Source organism: Hippoglossus stenolepis, chromosome 1 (assembly GCF_022539355.2).
Source record: "Hippoglossus stenolepis isolate QCI-W04-F060 chromosome 1, HSTE1.2, whole genome shotgun sequence".
Classification (NCBI taxonomy): domain Eukaryota; kingdom Metazoa; phylum Chordata; class Actinopteri; order Pleuronectiformes; family Pleuronectidae; genus Hippoglossus; species Hippoglossus stenolepis.
In genome coordinates this window covers 99,774-114,516 of record NC_061483.1, presented here as the reverse complement: position 1 = coordinate 114,516, position 14,743 = coordinate 99,774, and the positions used below count along the sequence as shown (strand labels likewise).

At 41.6% G+C, this 14,743-nt stretch overlaps 2 protein-coding genes across 2 annotated transcripts in view; both read left to right on the top strand.

Moving 5' to 3' along the window:
- Nucleotides 1-14,743, top strand: part of LOC118105716 (ras GTPase-activating-like protein IQGAP1) — a 331,334-nt gene that overhangs the window by 218,796 nt on the left and 97,795 nt on the right.
- Nucleotides 1,554-4,118, top strand: LOC124852240 (gamma-butyrobetaine dioxygenase-like). Its single transcript, XM_047340722.1, has 4 exons — nucleotides 1,554-1,688; nucleotides 1,794-1,987; nucleotides 2,696-2,862; nucleotides 3,924-4,118. Exons 1-4 carry the CDS (start codon nucleotides 1,590-1,592, stop codon nucleotides 4,082-4,084), a joined length of 621 nt encoding a protein of 206 aa, XP_047196678.1. The 5' UTR covers nucleotides 1,554-1,589; the 3' UTR covers nucleotides 4,085-4,118.

The following is a 14,743-nucleotide window of genomic DNA, read 5'->3' as shown; positions in this document are numbered from 1 at the left end:
ACATTGTTGGACTTTTCTTTGTCACGTGTTCTTGAGGGTTAATGTAAATATAAGCGAATGGTTGCTCATCTCTGCTGTACACAAAGGTGCAGGTCCATTTATGTCAGTTGAACCTTCAAAGTGATGATGTTGACCCTGTTAACTCTAAAATGTTATTATATTTATTTAGTCAAACGTAAATTAGTAGTTATCATTCATGATTCAGAAAGAAAAACCTGCCTTAAAGGTCGTGGTGGTTATGAGGCTTTGGGTCGATGCTCAGTAAAAGAAAACGATTCTAACAGGAGAAGCTGAGACAGAGGGGAAGAAACAATGAACCTCTGATGAAGTGATGAAACAGTTCAGCTTCATGTCAGAACACAGATGCACTGGTGGGTGGAACTTGGCTTCAGAGATTGGCTCCTTGCAGAGCGCAGTTTATTTCTTGAGCGGGCCTTTAAAACCCAAAACATGTAAAACTCTTAAACTATCAACTATTAAAAGGATATTTCCTCCACGTCCTTCTTCTCATTTCAGATCGTTATTACTTTGATTCCAAGCTGAACATCCCCACCGGCGACTTCGAGGAAGTCCTCCATGACGATAAGGCCGCGCTGGCCTGGCTCCTGGCCCTGCGTCGCTTTGGCATCGTCCGCCTGAAGGGGGCGCCGAGAGAGCGGGGCCAAGTGGCCAGACTCTCCGAGAGGATCGGTTATCTCAGAGAGGCTCATTCTACGGGTAGGGAGTCTGTAGCGTTCATCCTTCTCTCTTCTCCCAGTCGGCCTCAATAGCTCCTGTTTAATAATCTGACTCGCCACTAAATCTTGCTGTTGAATGTTCCACTGTTCATATTTTAGCTGGAGCGGTGCCCGGGAAACGTTGTTGGAGAAAATCAAACACAAAAGATTTTTATTTACATCCTTTATCCAGGGAATCGAACAAGGCAGGAAGACTTTTTTGATAAGATTCTCGATTTATATCGTTTAATGTTGAGGAAGATACGTCAATGAGTCAAGTTCTCTGCAGCATTGATTGATTTTGTCTCCGTGGAGAAGCTCAGTGAGTGTCTGCTGCCTCCTTCATCATCCAGACTTCATCTCTTTGACTTATTGCAGAGCTGATTACTCGAGGACAGAGACGGAGAAAACAACCTAAAAGCATTCCAGCGTTTTTTTGTTTTTTTTTTAAACCAGAGGAATTACCTGGTGCACTCAGTCAGAACAGGGGTTTGGAGCGTAAAGCTTCTTCCTCTGCCAGCAGATGAGCTCATGCTGCTGGAAGTAAAGCTGACTGTAGACAAAGCTGAAATCCGGCCATCACAGAAACTAGACTGTTTCGAGCCGGGCATCCAAACGAGGCATGCAAACAGAACAGGGAAGATAACTTTACCTCATTAGCGCTCGACTCCTGCTGCATCTCAATGAAGTATCTACTTCAGAGGTCTGAGCATTCCTGTGGCTTGCGCTCCGCCCCGCCCAGGAATCCTGGGGAGTTCATCTCATCTTTTCTTTTCTCCACACAGCCCTGGTATGGCCGCTGATCTTCCAAATCCAAAGTTAAATAATGAACGTGGAGTTTATTAATGAATATTATCTTTGTCCTCAGGCACCATGGCAGGTCAGGACAAAAACATGGCAAACAATTTGGCCTACACGTCCAAACGGCTCAGTCTCCACACGGACTACCCTGCGTTACACTTCTCACCAGGAGTGAGTAAAACCTCACTTATGAATTGATGTTCTTGTTTTGACATTTGGCTTTTATGGCCTCCGAGTTGCAAATTGAGCATTTGTGTGTGTGTTGGACTCTTGTAGGTGCAGTTTGTGCACTGCATCCAGGCCGTGGAGGGGGGGGAGAGCGAGGTGGTGGACGGCTTCCACATGGTCGAGCTGCTGCAGAGAGAAGACCCGGAGGCCTACAGGACCCTCACCTCCACCCTGGTGGACTTCACCGACATGGGGAGGGACTACTGCGACTTCCTGCTGCAGTCCAAGAAACACGTCATCGAGTGAGTGGAGACGAGCTGTCACACCACATGTTGTGGTTTTACTCTCATACGTACGCACACGTGTAGCTTCTGTGTTTGAGGCAAAGATTCAGACCCTACACAACAACAGTGAATCACAAAGAAAGATGTGTATCTCACCGGCGAGGGCGTTTGTGTGATTTGAAATGCGACACTGCCATCTGCTGGCTGGGAGATGTTCTCAACACGGCCTCACACTGAGCAGATGTGTGTTTCAGCTGCTTTGTGATTATTCATTGTGTTGGAAAGAGATGTTTAATAATCACACACGTGCGTCAAATAATTGTGAATAATAAATAATGTCAGAAAACTTACGTCTTCCATCTATCTATAGTATTATAATATAATATGAATGTGTGTAACTTCTATAATATGAATGTTTTCAATTTTTTCATTGTCTTTTATTATACTAAACATTATATTTGCATTTTTTAAACCATAATTAACAGTATTTTTATGGCACTTTTCTTAACAAACCTTCAAAGTTCTCAGTTGAAAGAAAAACATTTAAATGAAAAGAGCAGAGATTAAAACAATATTCGGACAAAACAACACGTTTGAAAACACGAGGATCTTTTAGAGTTTTTCTTCTGAAACTTAAAATCAACCTCTTCCAGATTATATCAGAATAATCCATTATTAAAAGTAATCACTCGTTACTAGTGACTTTTCCTTCTTCTTTCTGAGCAGCATCGATCGTACAGGCCGAGTTGAGAGGATCAACTTCAACAACGCCACCAGAGACTCGGTGCTGGACCTCCCCGTCCACCAGGTCCAACCCTTCTACAGAGCGCTGAAGGCCTTCACCGACCTCATGAACCGCCCAGAGAACGTGGTCAGCTACACGATGGAGCCAGGTCAGTGGACGACACCTTTCAAACTGACATGTATAAGTGTGAAGGTTAGAAGGTGAACATGTGGTTCTCAGGGAAAAGTGATTGAAGAGGAACAGAAAAAACACCAAAGGGCCATAAAATTATAACATTTCGAGCTAGCAGAGTATTTTTTGCACTTCCAGAGATTTAATGTTCCAGTTAGTTCTCATCCTGAAATCATTTGTAGGATGTTTGGAAACGAGAACAGTGGAAACAGCTGAACAAGTGAGAACAGTCACATTATTCCTGTATCGCTCTCACGTAACGAGACCAACAGGCTCCACCCTGCAACACAAGGACAGTAGGTGTGTGTCTGTCTGTCGTTGTGTAATCACGGAAAATTTGAAAACAAACCAAACTGTCACAGAAAGATTCGGCTGAAGTGGAGACGTTTGTCTATTGATCAAAAACCAGAGAAGAAACAGCTGCAGATAAAAACCTGAATTCTGTGTCGACTCTGTAACATTTAACATTTAACCTTTTAAACATTTAAATCACGTTGTAGTTCCGTCTTTTATTTTACGTTTTCATTCCTGTTGCACCTGTTTCTTCTGCAGTTTAAAGACACTAGAAGAGAAATTTAAAAACAACTGTTAAAGACGACAAATTAATTCCTTATATTTACTGAAAAGCAGTGGATGGAAACATATTAATGTACTTTTCTTTTCAAAATTTGGTGAAGATTTATAATAAATTTAGATCAAAATCAACTCAAATGTTTTAACATTTCCTTGTGAGCTGATATCTGGTTGCAGCTTGCAGCCTCTTTCTTTCAGCCTGATGTCTAATCACGAAAGTAGTTTAATAATAATACAGATTATATTATATGATATGATTTGATAACATAACAAAATATTAATATGAAGCCATCAAGTGCTTGAGATCCTTTTTTACAAGTCAGTTGGAAACATGGAAGTAATTCTAACTGAATTATCTGAATGAAGTGGAACGAAAATGACAAAATAACATATCTTATTAAAACAAACTGATTCGAATGAAACAAATCTTCACATCTGAACTTTTTCATGTTTGTTGTATTTCAGGTGAAATGGTGACGTTTGATAACTGGCGCCTGCTCCACGGACGGAGGAGCTACGTCACCAGGCCCGACTGCTCCAGACACCTCGAGGGCGCCTACCTGGACTGGGACGAGGTCATGTCTCGCCTCCGGTTGCTGCGCAACATCGTCCACAAGCACACATGAGCTCGGCAAACCAAACGGTGACATTACGTTTTTTTAAAAAAGGATCTTAGCTAAAGAATAGGAGCTAAACTACATATTGGTGTTGAAGCGCTGAGGTGACGGGCGATGCAAAGGTTCTGAGATATTAAGCAGTCGAGGCAGATCTTAGAAGTCGTGCCAGGAATTTATAAAGCAAACAAACAGCAACACTACAATGCAAAGACAAAAGTTTTTTTAATGATTAATTTCACTGCTTTGTCTTGTCCAGCAGGGGGTGCTGTAGCCCCCTCATCACCAGACTATTGACGAAACATTGTATAAGATAAAATTGTATACGTGTATAGTTTTCTACATTGATCTGGCTCCTTCAAATTATCATTATAATGATGATTTTGAGTAAATTATTCGAGGATAAAACTTCCTGGTTCTTGTTAAAAATCTATTTACTTTGCACCTGATTTAAGTTACAGTCGGCCATTTTCTCTGATATCAAATATCGATAACGCTACATAGAAATGTTCAGGTGTTGAAACTTAAAGTGAGTCTCTTCAGAAATGATCTCTGGGTAGATTAAGCGTTTATTTTTCTCTTGCTGCTCGTTTGAGAATCTTTGTTCCGCTGGTTTTTAATCCTTTTTACATTCAAATCACTTAAAGCTCTGAATTCTCCTTCAGTCTGAATCTTGAAGTTGCCTTAAATCCTGTTTTAGTCGGATTTCTTTCACTCGCTGACAAATCCATCGCCAAACTCCAGATTTCAGGATAAATGTCTGTAGGTGATCCGGCAACAACTCCAGCCAATCAGAGCGCAGGAGACCAGTCGTCCCAGTCAAGGTTTCTCCAGGTGAACGTTGAGGTTGTGACTCTCCCGTTGACAAACAGTCGTGTGGTGTGAACTCTCAAAGAGTCCGGATCACGAGACAGGAAGTCGTGTAGTGTGACGCTGCTGGTTCCCGAACAGTCGCTGTTCAACATTTGTAAATTAGTTTGAAGTTAAGAACTTTAAATATCTCTAAATAACCTGGTTCGGAGGTTTCAAGAAACTGAGTCAAACCATCTTACTTCATTATAAAATTAGTACAAGTTTCCTGTTTCTGCTTTAATGTATGAGATTTCAGATTCTCAGGATGATGCTTGTTTAAACTCTTGTGCCCTGTGAATGTGATGGTGAGTTTCTATTAAATATAAACTATTTCTACAAAAAACAAAACGCATTTCGATGTTTTAGCAGAATAAATACATTTATTTTTCTTTTCATAGAAAGGAACAAATCTTAGTTTGTAGATAAGCGTTTCAGCGCAGAACTTGGATGAAGTGATCACGGTCGATTCTTCTTTTGTGTTTTGTTTGGGTTTATGTTTTTGTTTCTTTTTCTCTCTTTGATGTTACATGAAAGATCAAAGTGTTATTCAACGTTGTAAAACTGTGGCATCACTGCGCTTGAATAAGCGTCCTTGAGCTGAAAATTTCCTCCCGCGTCTGATTCTTTTTACCTTCATCAAAGAGTTCATGTTCTCATCCGTCTGTCACCAGGATGAAGGAACATGTTTCCACCTCCAGGTCCGTCTGCTCCCTGCGATATCGTGTTCACAAGAATCAAACATTCACTTGAACTCAAAGATGAAGAGATTTCTGGGGTCAAAGGTCACTTTGACCTCACTTTTCTGTTTTGCCTTGTGAACACTGTGGTGGCAATTTCTGTTTAATAATGATACTCTATTGTATAATAATACACACATAACATTGTCTCTCGGAAAGTTCAATTCTAACACCTGCAGGTGGGCTCACCCCACACAGCCACCTATTGCCAACGTGTATAGAATGAACACAGAGCACAGGAGAATCCTTCACTTATACAATCAGAAGCCCTCCTGCGAGGCCAAAGGTATTCTTCAGCTTCCTGATATGACCAGGTTAGGCAGAGTTCTCTCTCAGATCTCCGTCCCAGATCCCTGGTGTGAGACAATCTGTCTCGAGATCCTCTAATCTTCATTTTACAACATCAAAAGACCCCAGTCCTGTAACTACAATTACAGGTTCCCCTCACCCATCTCTATCAGACACACTAGTAAAACCCCCTGCAGTGGAAACTGGTGCCAGAGTCACACATGTGGGGCCATAAACACTTATAGTCCCTCTGCAGCTCTTGTAAGTCATAGAAAACTATAACCTAGAATTTGTTATCTGCTTTAACTACAAATACATATCTGTTCTTCTATTAAACATTACTGAAGTAAATCTGCCATTACAACGACATCTCCAAAATAATAACTTGGGAGTTCTCTTACATTTGGCAAAAATAATCTTTTGGTTTATAGTATTAACTCATTTGATTTTGGTGGCTGAAGGTCAAAGGTCAAGGTCACAGTGACCTCATGTTCTGTCAATGTAATTTATCAGGACGGCCTGTAGGGACTTAATGAAAACTGTTGGGTCCTGGCTGAGGTTCTACGGAGTTCTACTAAAAAGCACGAGGAATCCACGGAGCTTCATTTGGGACAACTTTTATTTATATTGCCAAAGCTGTATATATTCTATAAATACTTTTTCAGATACTGGAATACTTCCACCTTGCATCTCAGTAGTCGTGACTTCTCGTTACAGCAGCTGGCCAAGTACAATGACAAGAGATGAGCTGGAATAATCCAGTTGTAAAACAAAAAAAACGTTTTAACTTAAGCAGAAAGAGCCGTGTCCTGTTCCCGAACCAATTTCACAACAGCTTCAGATCCGGTTTGGTCACGTTCACACCGACATGCGGTGTCATTTCATGAGAGGAACAACATTTCATCAACATCCCACTGATCATTTTCCTTTTACAGCAGTTAAGTTACTAAAAATACGAGCATGTCAGAATCAAAATAAAACCTCTTTCCAGTGACATGGCTGTACCGATACATGTATATTGCTGATCAGGAGAAAACTGTTCACCACAGGAACGCACACGTGCACACACACAAATACACACAATTACACAAACACACACTCACACGTACTCTCGTTGTGATGGGACCAGATTTAACACAAAACAGAGACATTTAGAGACGGTGTGTTTTCCGCAGGGAGCAGGAAACCAAACTGTCGGGAAAAAAAAAATTCGCTGCCAAGTTTGTTTTTTAACATTTTGATGCAGTGATGTCAAAGCAGGTGGTTTTTCTTGGTTGTTCACTCTGGTTACAGTTTGTTTTTCTTTACTAATATATTGATCATCTTTACCTTTGCCGAGCAGGTTTTCATGTTTTCGTTACTCAAACTACTGAACCGATTTCTATGGAGTTTTGTGGAGCGTTGGGACTTGACCCCAGGAAGAACCTCAGTACATTGTTAGGTCACATCTGAATGCAAGCAGGCAGATCCAGGAATTTACTTTTGACCCTTCCCTGCTAACATGATGATGAGGCAGGAATTGTTGTCCTCTGAGCTGTTTGATTTTACATCATTAGTTGGACAAAACAAAAAACTTTCAAGACTTTGTGAATCGCTAATGAAAATAATCATTACTTGTGATGACAGATTCTTAGTCATTCTTGGATGGATGTAGTTGCTAATTATTACTCAGAGAAAGTGGCTTGAAATACCTGGATATCATTTTCTTTATTAACAAGTGAAACTAGGTCCAGTTTACTTATTTTGAACTCTGGATTTCATTTGGATGAAATCAACATTAGTCTCTGACGAATCTAAAGATAATAAAGTTTTAACTTTGCCACTCATTTAAAACGCCTGCTGTGACATCACTGTTTGGGGGTGTGGCCCGAGTGCCAAACGCCCTGTGGTTTGTACAGTTTTTTCCTGTTTGTGATCTGAAGTAGATTCACTTTTAAAAAGACAAACACTAAACAGTCATGTCACATTGAATCGTCATATTCACATCAATCGAAACGTTAAAAAAAAAAACCCTAACCCTAACCCTCTTCTATATTCTCATTTCTATTCAAAGTTTTTGTGTTTTAGTTAAAGAAACATTTGTGGTTTAAGAACCTAAAAACATTTCAATTTCTGTAGAGCTGAGCTGAAGTCCACAAACAGGATCCTGGCGTAGGTTCCTGAGGAGTCCAGGTGCTGGAGGATGAAGTGAAGGGCCATGTTTACTGCATCGTCTACAGACCTGTTGGCTCTGTAGGCAAACTGCAGGGGGTCCAGGAGAGGGTCAGTGATGGCTTTGAGGTGGAACAGCACAAGGCGCTCAAATGCCTTCCTCACCACAGAGGTCAGGGCGACGGGTCTGTAATCATTGAATCCAGTGATCTTTGTTTTTTTGGGGACAGGGATGATGGTGGAGGTCTTGAAGCAGGCTGGTACGTGGCATGTCTCCAGTGAGGTGTTAAAAATGGCTGTGAACACCGGAGACAGCTGATCAGCACAGTGTTTCAGGATTGATGGAGAGACAGAGTCTGGCCCGGCTGCTTTGCGGGGGTTCTGTCTCCTGAAGAGTCTGTTTACGTCCCTCTCCAGGATGGAGAGAGTCGTCACTGTGGTAGGGGAGGAGGGAGGGGGCTCTGAGGTGGGCAGTTGTGGAAAGGCGCAGGCCTTTGCTATGGTGGGGGAGATGCAGTTGATGGGCTGGAGGGTGGTGTCACGGGGGATGGTGTCAGGACTGTCCCATTGTCTTTCAAAGCGACAGTAAAACTCATTCAAGTCGTTGGCCAGGCGTGGGTCGTTAGTGGAGTGGGGGGCTCTAGGCTTACAATTTGTAATCTGCCTAAGCCCTTTCCAGACAGAGGCAGAGTCATTGGCTGAGAACTGGTGTTGGAGTTTCTCAGAGTACAGACGTTTGGCTTCTCTCACCTCCTTGCTAAACTCTATAAACCTGTCTCTGTCCCCACTCCTGAACGCTTCTTCCTTCTCCAACCTTAACTTTTTGAGTTTGGCTGTAAGGGGTTTTTAATCACATATTTGTCGTCTGTAAAGTCATCAGATCTGTCAGCTTTTTATTTATTCATAAGTGATCGACTGTGACTAAGCAGACTCCTGAGATCTGCGTCTGTTATCTTGGAACGTGTCTGTGTGCTGCGTTACCATTGTTGTGGTATTATATACGAAAGTAGCACATGTTGGGACATGGTTTTTGGTGAAACCACACTTCGGACTACATGTGCCGTCAAAGCCTGAAGCAGCATGTCCCTCCAGGACTCAGTTTCCCAGCGGCCATCAACGTCACACAGAGGTGTGAAAACCCCCCCAGGGACACAGGTTTCAACTCCCATTGGTCACTCTGGACCCCATGACCTGTGAGGTCACCGGGCCAATAAGGCCTGTCACCACTTTCCTCTCTCTCTTTCTACACTCCCTCCACAGAGAGAAGGCTGTCGAGCCTCTTTTCCTGCATCGCCGAGGGAAGAAGCCTGGCTTCTCCAGCTCACATCTTCTCTTTACATCCAACTCTTCGAGAGGAGCACAAAGGTGCAGCTTCCAGCTCATCTCACCAAGGAAACCTCCTCATACTCCAAGCTCTACCAACCCTTCAAGCAGCGACTTGATGTCCTGCTGGAAAACTTCAGCCAGCAACTGAGCTGCACATTTCAACAGAATCACTAAGGCAGGAGCCACACAACCAGCCAGACGACTTCACAAAACTGCGAACTGCACAGCAACTCTTTTTCCACTTTCCACGGACGGGTAACACAACTGGGCTTAATAATTATACTAGGCTAAGCAAGACTGTTTATTCGATTCTGTGTGATGTTTATAAGTTTGATTTGTGTTGTGATATTGTGGTTACAAGTTGTTGAGAAAGTTAATGTTAGTTATGCTCTTCGGTCCTTCCTTGCATGCATCTAGCAACTTTGTCTAATTTGGCACACACACAGACACATGCATATTCCTTCACCTAATTAGCTCTGACCCCCGCTACATGTCGTAAAGATTCCAATAGGGGGGGGAAGGGTGTTATCTTCAAAGTGGCCAGCTGCCATTTTGGAAGCACATAGGGGGGGGGAAAGGGTGTTAGGGAGAGAAACAGGAGTGAGACGGAGAAAGGGAGAGAAACAGACGAACAAAGTGGGGGAGTGGGATATAAGAGGGGAAGAAAGTGATTCTAAAACTGTTCAATTGTTAAGATGTGTTGAGATTTATTATCTGTAAAATTGGTTGAGACTTTTGAGTCAAGATGTGAAACAGAAAAAGGGAAATTCAAGCTTTTGCTCCCTTTATTTTATTTTTCTGAAGTTAAGCCCTTTATTTGAACATGCACAATTTTCACATTTTATTTATTTTCTCTTATTTTGAAATGCAACCCTACTTTTATTTAGTTAATGAGAGAACATTATACAGATCTGCAATCATACATATATGTTCAGTTCTATGTTACGTGACAATAAATATTGTCAAAAAGTTTTTGAATCGTACTGAATTCATTTGATTTGACAGTCAGGTATTTAGTACATGCAGATGTTGATACAACTACTAGGCTACTTAAATATATATCACACTAAATAGTTAGACATTATGATCTTCCGGACCTTTGCTTCAATAAATTTTCTCTAACTGGACCTCTTTAAATTTTAGTTGAATACCCCTGCTCTACACTGTCAAGAACTCCATATCCTTCAACTTAGCTAACTATCTATATGGTAATTTTGGTTATAGTTATTAATTTAATTGTTAATCAGAGTTCCAAATTTGTAGTTAGAACCTTTATGAGACTCATTATATCCTCAATTTAATTATATGGCATTTAGACATTGTATTTGTTGATATTTCTGTTTTTAAGCTCAATAGGAGACTCATAATATTGGTCTTTTATCCACTGCTGGTTTGGAAACACATCATCCGAAAGGTAAAAGTTCAGGATTCTCTATTTAACCATTTTTTTTTCATATTCTTTGCTCATTATCTACAGATTCTGTGGCACGTTCTGCTCTTGAGACACAGGTGCCTGGTGGGAACCCTTCAGAAATGTGGATGAGCACATTTGCACGTTTCGCCCTGCCGGCCCTGCGGAGTCGCTCCTCTGCTGCGGCCTGCCAGGCTCTCAGGGCTTGTCGTGGACCGGGGCAGGCTGCAGGTCCACCTTCATCTCGTCTGACTTCAGTGCAGCTTCGTGGGCAGCAGACCATGGTCTCGGCCTCGGTCCCTGTGGCGAGCCAGTCCGTGAGGCACGCCCGGGCTCTGGGCGAGGCGCGGATGGTGGAGGTGGAGTGGGATGATGGAGGCACCAGTCTGTACCCATTCACCTGGCTGAGAGACAACTGCCAGTGTCCACTGTGCACCCTGCAGTCAGCTCAGGCCAGGCAGCTGGTGATGTGTGATCTGGACATCCACATAGGGATCGACTCTGTAGAGGTCATCAATGACAACAAGGTATTGTTTCAAATAAACTGTTCAATTGTTCAAGCTGTGTATATGTCCAAAGACCTCTGGCATACAAGCAACTTCCAACTGTGGAACTGTGGTTGTGTAATTCAAATTAATTGAGATTATTTACGTTTATAGTGCATCAAGTTTCAAGTTTAATTTTCCAATAAGTGACCTGTTTGGGCTTGGTTTTAATTCTGTTGATATTTTAAATAAAAAATGAAATATGTCAAACAAACATGCTGCATCCTGAGATCGAAGCTCTTAACCAGGTGAGAAAAATATTCGTCATTTTAAATAATCTGAAATATGTAAATAAGGTTTTACTTTTGGAAAAGAATAGAAAAAAATATTTTGGAGCTGCACGAGGAGCCTCCTGATTTAAAGCATGTAGATGAAGTACTTCATATGCACATAGAAACTGAAGCAAAGTAGCGCACTCACAATTTCGAGCATTTAATTAGAGTATATCTCAACTAATCTATATCCTTCTGCTCCTACATGTAAAAGCCTTTCATTTGTAGTGTTCAGTTGTAGTAATACAGTTTGTAGAGTTTCTTGTTGTGGACAAAAGTAGCTTACAAGAAAAATAAATGTGAAAAACTTTAGAGACAATGACGTTAAGATACTATTCATAAAAAAGTTTGTATAATATTTTTAGATCAGATCTGTGGGAAAGACTCAATTTCACTTTGTGTTCCCCTTCGCTGGAAGTTTTTACAAGAGATGAATTATGTGAATCCTCCATTCAGCACTGATGCACACACGTGTTGTTGATGTTGCGTGTGTTGGCTTTTACACTAAACTTTAAAACCTTTTTTTAATCCAATATGCGTTTTCTGTCTCAGGTGTCGGTTGTGTGGCCTGACCATCACACCAGTGTGTTTGACTCAGAGTGGCTGAGGAGACGCTGTTTCTCTACCGCTGCCAGACAGTCACTGCGGGAAGAGCTTTTCTTCAATGGTGAGTCCAGCTTTTATATTTTCTCATTTCAAAGTCAATGTATTATAACTCTGGATTTTAGAATTTCATGAAGTGAATTGGTGTTGTTAACCTTCACCTCCTCTATGGGCTCGGCTCCGTCTGCTTTAGCCTCGATGTAAAGATTAAGAGAAGATAGCACTTTATTGTCTGTTAACAAGGAAGTCTCTCACCACTGCCACGTCTACAACTTTGACACGTCGACAACATAAAAACATAAACTAAACTCTCGCTGCTGGCAGAGAGATACGAGGGTAGTTGCACAGTCCATGTGTGAGTCTGTTGTTGTGAAATGATTTAGAGTAAAGTTGATTGGGGACAGTCAATAACTAATTGATTTGTTTAGTTTTGGTTTCACATTGTAATTTAAAAAGCACACTTAAGAGATTTTGTATTATATGGGCCCAAGCGATGTAAAGAGGCTTTGACGGCACATGTAGGCCGAAGTGTGGTTTCACAAAAAAACCATGGCCCAACACTGGAGCCCAAAGCAAACTTTTGTAAATCAGATGCATAAACACACAATATTATTCGGAGCAGGCATTCGATCCTGCAGCTCAGCAGCATCATCGTGTGACGCTGTGATGTCAGATACCAAGCAGTGATAACATGAGCTGTCACTCCAGCCTCAGAGCTGGGTTCAGCCGCACTGACCTGCGGTGCTGTGGTTTTGCTTGGTAGCGGGTTCGACCACATCCAACCTCCTTCATTCACCGTCTCCTCCCTCAGCTGTGACTTGAGTGACTGAACTTATTTTTCTGAGCTAGAGATCAGAGAAAAATCGGTGTTTTTACAAATCTTCAGCTTTCGTAGCTTCTGGATCTCAGTCCAGTGTTCCTGTTTGCACTTTCACATATCAGACTTAATTCACTGTGAATTGATCGTTTTAAGCTGTAGACCTGTGTTCAGTTAATGCTAATGCAAACCGTAGCTGCTGTCGCTGTTTCACATGGGAAACTCTCCACTGGCAAAGCAGCAGGAGGCTTTTATTGTGAAGAAGTTATGGGAAATGCAATGTGTTTGTCACCAGCTTAGTAGGGCATCATTAGCTGTGCTATTCTACAAATAAAAACAGGTTTATGGATATATTCTGGGCTATTTGTCAGCTCAGATTGGTTTTAATTTTGCAGAGAGGAACAGTAGAAGCACAGGAAGTCACAGTGAGTTGAAAAGAGTTGCAGGTGTACTCTGCAATATGATGTGCTGCTAGAAAAAGCCACATGATTCTTGAGTAGATTGTAAAAGAGGTTAATGGTGTTTGAGTCACGCTCAAACGACGTCTCTACGACAGAAGTTGCTCCTCGTTGTAATGTGGACTCTCGGTTTTGTCTTGGCTGGTCTGAGTCCTTCTTCTGTTCAGAATTACCACATTCTGTGTCATGTTCTCTCCCTTGTGTGGCCTTCATGCTAATTTCCTGGCCTGCATCTATATTGTGTTGGAAGAACACACAGAACTGTCCAACAGACAAAGAATTTCCATAAAAGGGTAATTTGCAATAGATGTTTTTCATTTGTCACACAAAATGTTGTAATATCACAAAGCCCTAAGAAAGGATTGACTACTTTGTAATTGATTGATCTGACGTTGACGTACTGGTCCTTTGCTGCTTGTTAATGAAAGAGTTTGTCAAAGTTACTCAGCGGAAATTTATTTCACCCTGACATTACTGCAAAATTAACAAAACGTCCAGTCTGTGATTTTTCATTCTGGATTACGTTTCTTCTTTTTACGCTTTCAAGAAGTTTTTGGCTTCATCTCTGTCTTCACTTGTCTTTATTTTTGCTACTTTTACAAATGTATTGATTCAAATAGGTTGTGCTGGCACATGACCATTCAGTGTCGGTGATAACAGGAAGCAGATTTAAATAAGAAGTAAAGTAAGAATCGGGAGCTGATGACGAGGTGAAACCGTTTATTTAGCAAATAAAATGTCTCCGTCGTGTATTTGTAAAGAGTAAAAAGTTAAATATTTCCCTCTGAAGTCAAACAGAGGAGATGCACAGTAAACAAGCCTCTAACAGGCCTCGGTAAAGTTCTTGAATAAATGTTATTTTCCACTGGAGCTCCTTTTTTCATCTGCTCTAAATCCGACCAGATTTGTATCCGACAAGGCTCTTATTTGTTTTTTTAATCTGCAGCCAGTGTGAGACTAAAAAAAGAGCTTCTTCATTATCCGTCACATCTAAGACTCGTTATCAGCGTCTCCAGTTTAAAAAACGAACACGTGTGAGGAGATGGCCACACGATAAGGAGGCAGACGTTCACGCACAGCTCTCATCTTTTGTCCAACCTCTGTGTGAACTCGCTCTGCGGCAGCAAAAAAACGTGAGTACGTTTTTCAAAATGAGAACGGAGCCGAGCTGCAGCCTGGGGCCGCTCAGCTGATGTGTCGTCACGCTGCGA